The sequence below is a fragment of the Akebia trifoliata genome, chromosome 2, assembly GCF_017979445.1.
Source record: "Akebia trifoliata isolate Shusen 1 chromosome 2, ASM1797944v1, whole genome shotgun sequence".
Lineage (NCBI taxonomy): Eukaryota > Viridiplantae > Streptophyta > Magnoliopsida > Ranunculales > Lardizabalaceae > Akebia > Akebia trifoliata.
In genome coordinates this window covers 28,860,879-28,872,994 of record NC_141376.1, presented here as the reverse complement: position 1 = coordinate 28,872,994, position 12,116 = coordinate 28,860,879, and the positions used below count along the sequence as shown (strand labels likewise).

The window sequence follows — 12,116 nt, the reverse complement described above, 5'->3', positions numbered from 1 at the left end:
AAATTGCCCATCCTAAAACCTTGAAAAAATAAACTATTTCAGTTAAAGTCAAATACTTATACTCCAGGATAGTAAGCATTTTCCATGACAATAAGAATTGAAGTAGGGAGTTTAACAAGATTAAAACTTCAAATAAGTTTATCAAGATTAAAACTTCGAATAAATTTATCAAAATCAAAACCAAATTTCCTCTAAATTTTATCAAAACTAACAACATTCTTCACCATGAATTATGTTTGTCATATAAAATAAAATAAATTAAAACAAATAATACATTTGAACCCATTCATTTATGCAAAATCTAAAAATTTTCAACATTGTGAACCTAGTAAATGGGGTTAACAAAATTTCCAACAAATAATGCATGTATAGAAATAAGGTCAACAAAATGAGATTCTAAATCTAAATTCTCAAATAAAATTCTCGAGTTAGGGTCAACAATTATGTTCATTATAAAGGATTAGAATGAAATTCAAAACAAAAAAGAAATTGCGGGATTCATTTCTTTGATCTGGAAATCTAACCAGAGCAGGAAACAAAATCTTAAAAGAAATTGAGAAGGGAGAAATGTTAGAGTTGCGACAGATAAAGTTAAGGTTAAAAGAGAGAGAGAGAGAGAGAGAGAGTAGTTGAAAAAAATCTTAAAAGAAGTTGAGAAGAGAGGAGTGTTAGAGTTGAGACAGATAGAGTTAGGGTTAAGGTTTAGAGAGGAAGGGAGAGAGAGAGAGAGAACGATTGGATGACAAAAAAGAGTTAACTATTCGAAAGGAAGTCGATTCTGCCTTTTTACCGTTCAACCTGGAGCCTCTTCCATCACTCAACAGTTCGAGAGGAGCTTCTTACCCCTTTTACAGTCTTCTTTTGCTGGAGAGAAACACAAAGAAGAAGAGAGAGAATGAGAGATCAAGAAAGAGAACTTTTGTCGTATGTGTTCAATGTGGGAATGAGAACGAAAATAAGCAATCATGGGGGAGTTGTTTTTACTTTTAAGGGGTTTAATTTGAAATTATTGCAAACTTATTGAAAAGTCGATTACAGCTTGCAAACAATATGTCCTCCATTGGATTTCGATATATCTAATGATTGTTAAAACATGGTGCAAAGCTTGGCAAGCTTTAGGGCCTCCAACACCTCCCAATATATATATATATATGGGTAGCGTTCAAGGGCAAACTTTTTAGCAAACTTTTTGGCAAAACATTTTTCAAAACATGGGTTAGAGGTTTTGGAATGGGCTGATTTTTGATGAGGATGATCTCTACGGTGAGGAGATCATCCTCATCAAAAATCAGCCCGCCCATTCCAAAACTTCTAACCCATGTTTACAAGCTGAAAAATCGTGGATCGTCCATTGTTTGTAAACTGTTTTTGATGGGGTTAGAAGTTTTGGAATGGGCTGATTTTTGGTGATGATGATCTCCTTACCGTAGAGATCATCCTCACCAAAAATCAGCCCATTCCAAAACTTCTAACTCATGTTTTGAAAAATGTTTTGCCAAAAAGTTTGCTAAAAAGTTTGCCATTGAACGCCCCCCTATATATATATATATGGGACGGTTCGAGGGACGTTTGAAAAACAGTATTGAAAATCGATGTTTTCAATTCCTTGGATTTGACGGTTCGAACGACTGTGATTATCGTTTGGGAACAGCTGGAAAGAAACATGATTTCTAATAAGAATTCATATAATTATAGAAAACTCCCTCCATTATGAGACTTATTAAAATTAAATGCAATCCAAGTCAACCAATTTTTATTAATCTTTCTCTAATCCTTCGTTTGGAAAATAGCAAACCTTTTTCAAGCCTTCGAATCCTTTGAACCCTTCGAACTCAAAGGACGTCTCTCTCTCTCTCTCTCACCTCGACCTCTCTTTATCGACGGGTTCAAAGAACCCGAACGCAAAGGTGAAAAGTCTCTCGATCGATCAACCTCGATCTCTCTCTCGATTGACCATAACATGAGTTTATCATTAATTTTAAAACTTCATCTTTCCTCTCTAATTCTTGATGATCATATGAAGTGCAAATTAGTCGAACATGATGAAAAACAAAAAAACAAAAAAGATGGAAATGTAATCCTCTCTTCTTTAATGGAGATTGAAAAGAAAAAAAAAGAGGCGACAACCGCAAACATTCACAGGGATTTGGTAAAAGAAGATGGAAGGTGAGTACAATCTTCTAATTTTTGGCATGCAACCATACATAAGAAAGAAGAGAGGTTACCGGCTTGTTTAGGCACAGAGCTCCAACAATCACGACCATACTTAGTTATATGCCTCAAAAGCTTTTCATCTTCCTCAGGAGACCAGAGACCTTTCCTCAGTTTCTACAATGGGGCATTCAAAAAATCGGAAAGTTATTGCCGACATGCATACTTACACTCATAGTGAACACTTAGTTCAAGAGACAGGTGCAAACCCATGGATAAAGTTTTTAATGGTAAAAATATTTTGAGCAATGCCCCTCCAACACAAACCATTCCTCTCACTTATAGATTCTAAATCAAACAAATTAAGATGCCAACAAAACAATTCGCAATAGCTGAAGCTAAGACACATGCAAGTTGATTGAAATTTACACAACATATGAATGCTTGGTAGTTGGTAAAAAGAAAGACATGAAGAAGAGCTCAGTGTGAAAGAAGGCCTACCTACCCATGGCATCATAAGTTGCTTACACACCAAATTTATCCATATTTAAATTGAAAACCAAACCTTACATGACTCAAAATAGTGTTTGAATCCACTGCTCCCTAGAGTATTTGGAGAGCATTATGTTTGTCTCTAAGAGTGAGTCTATCAATTCTAAGAGGTAACTCACTAGTTAGATGGGGATGATTCCACTGCTCCCTAGAGTATTTCAATCTTCGTTCAAGCTCGCAATCACTGCTGCCATCACTACTTGAATCCCTGTAATAGTCATCATCGTTGTCCTCGCCATGACTCCTAAAACACAAAAGAGCAGTAAGATACCCAAGGCACTATACGGTATGATTGTGAAAGCATGTTGTATTCACCGTAAGGAAACAGAAGAACAGATCCCAAACATTGAAGAAAAACACATGTTACATTATGACTGCAAAAATTTGTCAAATAACTAACACCATATTTCAGTGATACAGTGTGCACATTTTTACAAGAATGATGCAAATCAAATATTAAAGTTAATAGTTTGTTTGACTAAAGCATCTTTAACATTGTAACTAGCACCACCCCTTAATAGCTCTTCAATTTTCAGGTTGTCGCCTTCAGAGGCAGCCATCAACAATAAAATGTCTACAGGGTGTATGTTTAGGCTTAAAAGAGCATCCATCTTGTCATAAGAACCCTCAACTGCAAGCATCCCCATGTAGTTGAAGTACTGCAAAATATTAAGATTATACTTGTCATGGGAAATTTTTTACATGGAAATAGAAATCTTTTACTCTGAATACAAGCAAGAATTGTATAGAAAACATTGTTGAAAGTCTTTTACTCTGAAGACACCAAATCCGAGTACAATTAACAAATTCTCACTTGAAGATCAGAAAACTCTCCACACCCAACTTTAATGTAATTACATATTCTCCCTTGGAGTGGAACCAATAAATATAAATATATTTTTAAAACACAAATACCCCTTTCTCAAATCAAAAATCCGAATTTTCTGAAACAGGTATTAACTAAAATCATAACATGATCAGAATCAAAAAATAAATAACCCAAAAAAATTAAATCGATAAATAATTTCGGATTTTTTGTCTTTATAAAATCGGAAATCAAAAGTCTTCTTTTTTTGCCAATCACAGCTCATTTCAACGTAAATATCAGCAAAAAATAACTCATAAAACACAAATTTTGTGATTGATTTAAGATCGAACCAGACACAAAAACATCTAAAAAAAAGTTACCCCAAATTGAATATCAAGATATGGAATGACAACAGATTCTCAAGATCGGAAATCAAATCACAAATATACATATTTCGCAGAATAATTCTATGACAGTGTTTTTGATTTCATAAATTCCAAAAAAAAAAAACTTACAATTCTTTCAACTACAAAGATGGAGATGGAGTTGCAACCGTTCGTGCGAGGTCGAGAGTGCAGCAGTTCGTTCGTGCGATGGTTTCAGAGTAGTTGCGAGAGCGAGAACGAGAGGGTTTCAGTTCGATGGAGCCATCGGATATTGATCGAGAGTGAGAGAGAGGGTTTGAGAGAGTGAGAGAGAGGGGTTCTGTCGAGAGAGAGAGAGAGAGAGAACGAGAGAGTAAAACTCTCTGGTTTTCTTTTTTTGTTTTAAAGAGAGATGGATGGGGTACTAATTTTGACAAATAATAAGGATGGCGCTGTAATTATCGTATAACTTATAAGTTATACGTTAAATCGAGTTTGAGCCGTCCGATCTCTCCATATCCGACGGAAGAAAAATGTTTGCCAAAATGTTTTGCGCCGAACGCCTCCTATATATATAGATAGATATATATATATATATATATATATTCCTAAGACTCATATTGAGACTCACATTGCGACACACCGTTTTGTCTTATATGGGAAAAAATGTTTGGAATGAGCTGATTTTTTGTGAGGATGATCTCTGTGATGAGGGGATCATCCTGGCAAAAAATCATCCCATTCCAAATTCTAACCCCATCAAAATTGATTTACAAAAATTGGACGGTCTATAATTTTTCAACAAAAATTGGACGGTCTAGAAGTTTCATAATGAGCTGATTTTTGGCAAGGATGATCTCCTCACCATAGAGATCATCCTCACAAAAAATCAGCCCATTCTAAACATTTTTGCCCATATAAGACAAAACACGTTGTCTATATGTGTGTTGAAATGGTTGTCGTTTGAACCTGACCCATATATATATATATATATATTAGGGAAATGTTCAGCAACAAACATTTTGACAAACATTTTGGCAAAACATTTTTCAAAACATGGGTTAGAGGTTTTGGAATGGGCTGATTTTTGGTGAGGATGATCTCTACAGTGAGTAGATCATCATCACCAAAAATCAGCCCATCCAAAACTTCTAAGCCCATCAAAAATGGTTTACAAAAAATGGACGGTCCACAATTTTTCAACTTGTAAACTGGGGCTAGAAGTTTTGGAATGGGCTGATTTTTGGTGAGGATGATCTCCTCACCGTAGAGATCATCCTCACCAAAAATCAGCCCATTCCAAAACCTCTAACCCATGTTTTGAAAAATGTTTTGCCAAAATGTTTGTCAAAATGTTTGTTGCTGAACGGGACCCATATATATATATATATATATATAGGGAAATGTTCAGCAACAAACATTTTGACAAACATTTTTGCAAAAACATTTTTCAAAATATGGGTTAGAGGTTTTGGAATGGGCTGATTTTTGGTGAGGATGATCTCTACGGTGAGGAGATCATCATCACCAAAAATCAGCCCATTCCAAAACCTCTTACCCATCAAAAATGGCTTACAAAAAATGGACGGTCCACGATTTCCCAACTTGTAAACATGGGGTTAGAAGTTTTGGAATGGGCTGATTTTTTATGAGGATGATCTCCTCACCATAGAGATCATGCTCATCAAAAATCAGCCCATTCCAAAACCTCTAACCCATGTTTTGAAAAATGTTTTGCCAAAATGTTTTGCCAAAATGTTTGTTGCTGAAAGGGACCCATATATATATATATTATATATATATAGGTAGTGTTATTTGGCCAACATTTTGGCAAACACATTTTCAAAACATGGGTTAGAGGTCTTGGAATGGGCAGATTTTTGGTGAGGATGATCTCTACGGTGAGGAGATCATCATCACCAAAAATCAGCCCATTCCAAAACTTCTAACCCGATCAAAAATGGTTTACAAAAAATGGACGGTTCACGATTTTTCAACTTGTAAACTGGGGCTAGAAGTTTTGGAATGAGCTGATTTTTGGTGAAGATGATCTCCTCACGTAGAGATCATCCTCACAAAACATCAGCCCATTCCAAGACCTCTAACCCATGTTTTGAAACAGTGTTTGCTAAACTGTTGGCCAAATAACGGGACCCTATATATATATATATATATATATATATATATATATATATATATATATATATATATATAGGGAAATGTTCAGCACCCTTAGTTTTACCACACACTTTAATAAACGTTTTTTGTCCTACATGGGTTAGAAGTTTTGGAATGTGCTGATTTTTGGTGAGGATCTTTATGATTAGAAGATCATCCTCCCCAAAAATCAGCCCATTCCGAAATGCTTAGCCCCATGTTTACACGTTAAAAAATCGTGGATCGTCCATTTTAGTAAACCATTTTTGATGGGGTTAGAAGTTTTGGAATGAGCTGATTTTTGGTGAGGATGATCTCCTCACCATAGAGATCATCGTCACCAAAAATCAGCCCATTCCAAAACTTCTAACCCATGTAAGACAAAACACGTTTGTTAAAGTGTGTGGTAAGACTTAGGGTGCTGAACGGGACCCATATATATATATATATAGGGGACGGTTCGAGGGACGTTTGAAAAACAGTATTGAAAATCGATGTTTTCAATTCCTTGGATTTGACGGTTTGAACGACTGTGATTATCGTTTGGGAACAGCTGGAAAGAAACATGATTTCTAATAAGAATTCATATAATTATAGAAAACTCCCTCCATTATGAGATTTATTAAAATTAAATGCAATCCAAGTCAACCAATTTTTATTAATCTTTCTCTAATCCTTCGTTTGGAAAACAGCAAACCTTTTTCAAACGTTCGAATCCTTTGAACCCTTTGAACTCAAAGGACGTATCTCTCTCTCTCTCTCACCTCGACCTCTCTTTATCGACGGGTTCAAAGAACCCGAACGCAGAGGTGAAAAGTCTCTCGATCGATCAACCTCGATCTCTCTCTCTCGATTGACCATAACATGAGTTTATCATTAATTTTAAAACTTCATCTTTCCTCTCTAATTCTTGATGATCATATGAAGTGCAAATTAGTCGAACATGATGAAAAACAAAAAAACAAAAAAGATGGAAATGTAATCCTCTCTTCTTTAATGGAGATTGAAAAGAAAAAAAAAGAGGCGACAACCGCAAACATTCACAGGGATTTGGTAAAAGAAGATGGAAGGTGAGTACAATCTTCTAATTTTTGGCATGCAACCATACATAAGAGACTACAAGTGCTTCTTAATAATATTAATATTGAAATCTAATTTTTGGCATGCAACCATACATAGCAGACTACAAGTGCTTCTTAATAATATTAAGATTGAAATTTTTTCCTAAAGCGCCTGGATAAATGGAATGTGTACCCTAGTTCTGATACAAGAACAATAAAGAAAAAGCTTAAATCATTACATAATACAAGATATAAACAACTCAGCTAAAGCTTCCACTGCTTCTAGATAATATCTCCATCACTTCCAGGATATTAATAAACACGTGGGGTTAAACAGAGGTCAGTGTTGATTGAGCATTCAAAGAACGAGATTTTCCAATTCGAAGATTCTAAGATTGGGTCGAATCATCGCCAAATTGAATCAGAAACAAAAGCATCTCCGAGGGTTACAAAACCAACCATCATCATAGAAAGCTACATTGAGACTAAAAAGTCATCATTCTAGTTTGCTGTAACACGAAGGGTTAATCTTTCTGTAGAGAGAATAATAGAAATTGATTATTTTGAGAGTTGAATTGGATTTTGTTTTAATAAGTCTTATAATGGAGGGAGTTTTTTATAATTATATGAATTCTTATTAGAAATCATGTTTCTTTCGAGCTGTTCCCAAACGATAATCACAACTGTTCGAACCGTCAAATATAAGGAGTTGAAAACATCGGTTTCTAACGCTGCTTTTTAAACGTCCCTCAAATCGTCCCCATATATATATATGGGAGCGGTTCGAAGGCCCTAAAGTTTGCCAAGTTTTGTTCCAAGTTTTTTAGTCTATTAGATATATATACATCTGACGGTTCGGAAGAGGTAAACGGTTTTAAAGTAAAAACTCCCTTATATTAACTCTCTATAAACCAAATTATGCGCTAGGGTAGATGCAGAAGTGCGTGGAATACCTCCAAACTAAGGTCCTCCCACAAGATAAGAAAGAATCCAGAAATCTCCTTTATCAGATTGGAAGGTACACGCTCATTGAAGATGAGCTATACAGAATGTTATTTGGAGGATGACCCCTCTTGAAATGCTTGAATCTAGAAGAGGCTAAGCTTATAATGGTCTAAGTATATGAAAAAATATGCAAAAATCATTCGGGAGGACGGTCACTAGTAAACAAAGTAGTAACGTAGGGCTATTTCTGGCTAAGGATACAAGAGGATTGCAAAAAAGTATGCCAAGGTATGCAGCAAGTGTCAAAAATATGCACATATAAGTCTTCGAACTACTAACAAGCTTCACTCGCTGAAGTCCCCTTGGCCATTCTCCATTTCAAGAATGGACATTGTCAGGCCTCTATTTAAGGAAAAAAGGGGGTAAGTTGTTTATCTTGGTAGCTACGGATTACTTCACCAAGTGGGTAGAAGCTATTCCCCTTAATCGGATCAGGGAGGAAGAAGTTATCAAATTCACATGGGAGCACATCATAACGCGCTTCGGAATCCCTTATGTGTTAATTTCCGACAACGGGACACAATTCAAAGGAAGTCGAGTACAATCATACTACAAAGAATACGATATCCGTTTAGTCCAGTCATCTCCGAGGTATCTACAAGGCAATAGACAGGCAGAAGCTTCTAATAAGACTATCCTCAACAACTTGAAGAAGAAGTTAGCCAAGCATAAAGGGAAATGGGTAGATGAGCTGTATAGTGTACTATGTGCATACCGAACAATGCTCAAAAGGGCAACAGGGTTCACGTCATTCGCACTAGCCTATGAGACAGAGGCAGTCATCCCTACCGAGGTACAAGTTCCCTCCACTAGGACGCAGGTCGCAGAAACAAGTCTTAATGAAGAGATGATAGTACAGAACTTGGACGGGTTGGATAAAACGCGGGAGAGAGTGATAGAAAGACTTGCACGATATCAGCAGCAACTGAAGAGATCTTACAACACAAAAGTACGAAGACGAGAATTCAAGGTTGGGGATATGGTATTAAGGAAGGTCTTTGCCAACACAAAAGAACTTAACAGCAGGAAACTCGAAGCTAATTAGGAAGAACCATACATTGTTCAGAAAATAAAAAAAATGGAGGTATATAATTTAAAGACCTTAGCATGTGATGTAATCACGACACCATGAAATGCCTTTAACTTAAAAAAATATTATCAATGAAGCGTTTATCTCTAACATTTATTGCATCTTGTCATTCAAACAAAGCTTTGGCCCTTTATTGGCATCGAGCCCAACTGAGAAGTTGGTATAACGGAATGCCTTGGCCCTTTACTGGTGCCGAGCCCAACCGAGGGGTTGGTATAGCTAAAAACCTTGGCCCCTTATTGGTGTTGAGCCCAATCAAGGGATTGGTATAACGGAAAGCCTTGGCCCTTTACTGGCACTGAGCCCAACTGAGGGGTTGGCATAACAAAAAGCCTTGGTCCTTTATCGATGTTGAGCCCAACTGAAGGGTTGGTATAGCGGAAAGCATTGGCCCTTTACTGGTGCCAGCCCAATTGAGGGGTTGGTATAACGGAGAGCCTTGGCCCTTTACTGGTGCCGAGCCCAACCGAAAGGTTGGTTTAAAGCAAAGCCTTGGCCCTTCACTGGTGTCGAGCCTAACCGAGTAGATGGTTTAAAGCGATGCCTTGGCCTTTTACAGGCGTTGAGCCCTACCGAAGAGTTAGAGTATAACCTTAGCCTTCGCAGGTACTGGCGCCAAAAGATTTGGTTGGTTGAAATACTCAAACTTTTTTGAGTGCATTGATCGGGTCAGTACTATCAGATTCTTATAAGAAATCATTAAGTCAAAAGTCTCGGAAGGAAAAGCCTAGCCTTTCTTAGAAAGGATTGGAGAGCTCGGCATATCAGGACAACCTAAGTTGGATTAGCTAAGTTAGTTTTTAACAGCCTTTTCTATAGGGGTATTAAATGCATTAAATAAATAGCAGCTCAAACGAAGACAAAGGTTAAAAGTGAAGGGTGAAACAAAAAGAAAAAAAATATAGATTTTTCATTAATAAGAGTGAAACTAGTACTAAGGTGAGAACATTTATTCAAAAGTTACAAAATCGAAGATAAGAAGCAACAGAAGAAGAAAACTAGGCAGTAGGGTCGGTTTCATTGGGGCCTTTTCGTTTAAGTTTTCAAGGAGGGCTTGGTCGTTTATCTGCTCGGGTGAGGCTTGCTCAAAAGTAGAATTCAGTAGAAAACTCTTACCATCGCCATAACTTGGAAAACATCATTGAAGAACCGTGTTGGGTCTTCGACAAAGTTCTTGTTTATGGTCTCCCTATCCCTCGAGAGAACTGAGTAGTTGAAAAAGGCCCGCAATACCCTAGGATTGGATAGCATAGAATCCTTGTCGGTGATAGAATTTCCCCCCACAATTAGGTTGACTACCCATGGGGAAGGTGTGTCGTCACCGTTGCGGGGCCCCAACCCCATGGTCGAGGTTGAGGCTTAAGATGGCTCGGCATTAGGTGGGGCGACGATAGTAGTAAGAAGCGGAGGAGATTAGGTTGAAGGCACAACTACCCTCAAGGGCTGAGGATCTGAGCCTCTCCTCAACTTCTTGAGGAGCGATTGTTGAACTTCTTCTTCGACCCGAATGACGGAGGGAGCTACTTTGAGAACCTCGTCCTCGAAGTCATCCGAATTGGCAGTGGGGGCAGGACGCTTCGAAGGGAGAAACATGTCTTCATTTTCTAACTGTTGAGGGTCGATGGCTTGTTGACTGATCCAACTTGCTGGGAGGAATGACTATGTAGCACGGTGATACAGGTTGGGGTTTGACAAAATGTGCTCGATAATTATTGAGTCCTTGACATACTTGTCTTTGATCAAATCTGTAACATTCAAAGAAGTTGTTAAAGCTCCATGGACTTCGCCAAAGTTATAAGGAAAGAAAATGAATGAAACTCACCGTGGTGGTTAAAATAGTTGTAGTCAAGAGGGGGAAGCTCGTCCCCTTGAGCACTATCCCACCGACTAGATAACTTGATAGGAAATAACAACCATTCCTTGTCCAAGTTGGGTAACTCGAACAAGGACGGCTTCCCTCTCTTCTTAGTCAAATAGAAGAAGCCTTGTTTCTTCAGGCACCTTTTCAAGGCGAATTGGACCTTAATATCAAGAAGTCCGAGTTGGAGACCCTCTTTTAGCCGAGTATTCACTTGCTCAAGGACATTGATCAGGCGGAAGAAATTCCCGCTTATTTGGCCCAAGGTCCTCCTATAAAAGTTTAGTACCTCCCAAGTTAGCCTGTTAAGCGAAACTTGAAGGCCTACTTTAAGTTGCCCCCAGAATACCACAATGGTATTTGGGGTGGAACTTTGGGAGATCGAAAGATTGTCCATGTAGGACATCTCCACGTCATCATGGATGGCATAAGGTTTTCTTACCTCAAATAGCGGAGGGCGGCTGGGAAAATAAGTTTTCCCCCTGATCATTGGGTATAGAAGAGTAAAAATAGAAGAAGATAGGGAGAAAACCCTTACAAGAGAGAGATAACAAATTGGTTCCTAACCTAGCGTGGAAGAACGACTCAAAAACTAAACTTGAAGCGCCCAAGAAGATTGCAAGAAGCTTGCTGAAGCCAAGCTTAAAGAGTTCGCACAAGGATGGAGGGAAAAGAGATAATAGAGATACCAAAAGGTAAAATTAAAAATGAAAGGGAATGGGGTATATATAGGCCTGCCTTAAGTTGCAAAATCGAATCAACGGCCAGGGCATTAAATGGCGCCAGAAGTGAGGCGATCGCTCGAAGACGCGTGCATCATCAACCGGTCACAAAGTGCCACATGTAGGCGATGCATAATTGTACTACTCAAACCAACGGTCAGGAGCACACTTCACAAGGGCAATCATAATGTCTACCGTCCTCGAGAAGTGTGCGGTCGGTGTCATATGTAAGTGCAATTAATGAGCCAGGACAACTCAACACCCAATTGAAGTTCGCCATGTGTCAGCTTTCCTTTATCTCGGGGCCTCGGATATAGATACAAGACTTCGAGAAGGGGTATTGTGGA

At 38.0% G+C, this 12,116-nt stretch overlaps 1 protein-coding gene and 1 long non-coding RNA gene across 2 annotated transcripts; one reads left to right on the top strand and one right to left on the bottom strand.

Moving 5' to 3' along the window:
• Nucleotides 1-599: 599 nt before the first annotated feature.
• LOC147410057 (uncharacterized) lies at nucleotides 600-4,269 on the bottom strand. The gene is made up of 4 exons (XR_015175583.1): nucleotides 4,027-4,269; nucleotides 2,823-3,362; nucleotides 2,226-2,328; nucleotides 600-864 (listed from the first exon to the last, which is right to left on the bottom strand). It is a non-coding gene; the product is annotated as an uncharacterized LOC147410057 (long non-coding RNA).
• A 2,827-nt stretch (nucleotides 4,270-7,096) lies between these two features.
• On the top strand, nucleotides 7,097-9,144 carry LOC147410056 (uncharacterized). Its single transcript, XM_086432044.1, has 2 exons — nucleotides 7,097-7,103; nucleotides 8,483-9,144. The coding sequence occupies exons 1-2, from the start codon at nucleotides 7,097-7,099 to the stop codon at nucleotides 9,142-9,144; spliced, it is 669 nt and encodes a 222-aa protein (XP_086288170.1).
• The last annotated feature ends 2,972 nt before the right edge of the window (nucleotides 9,145-12,116 follow it).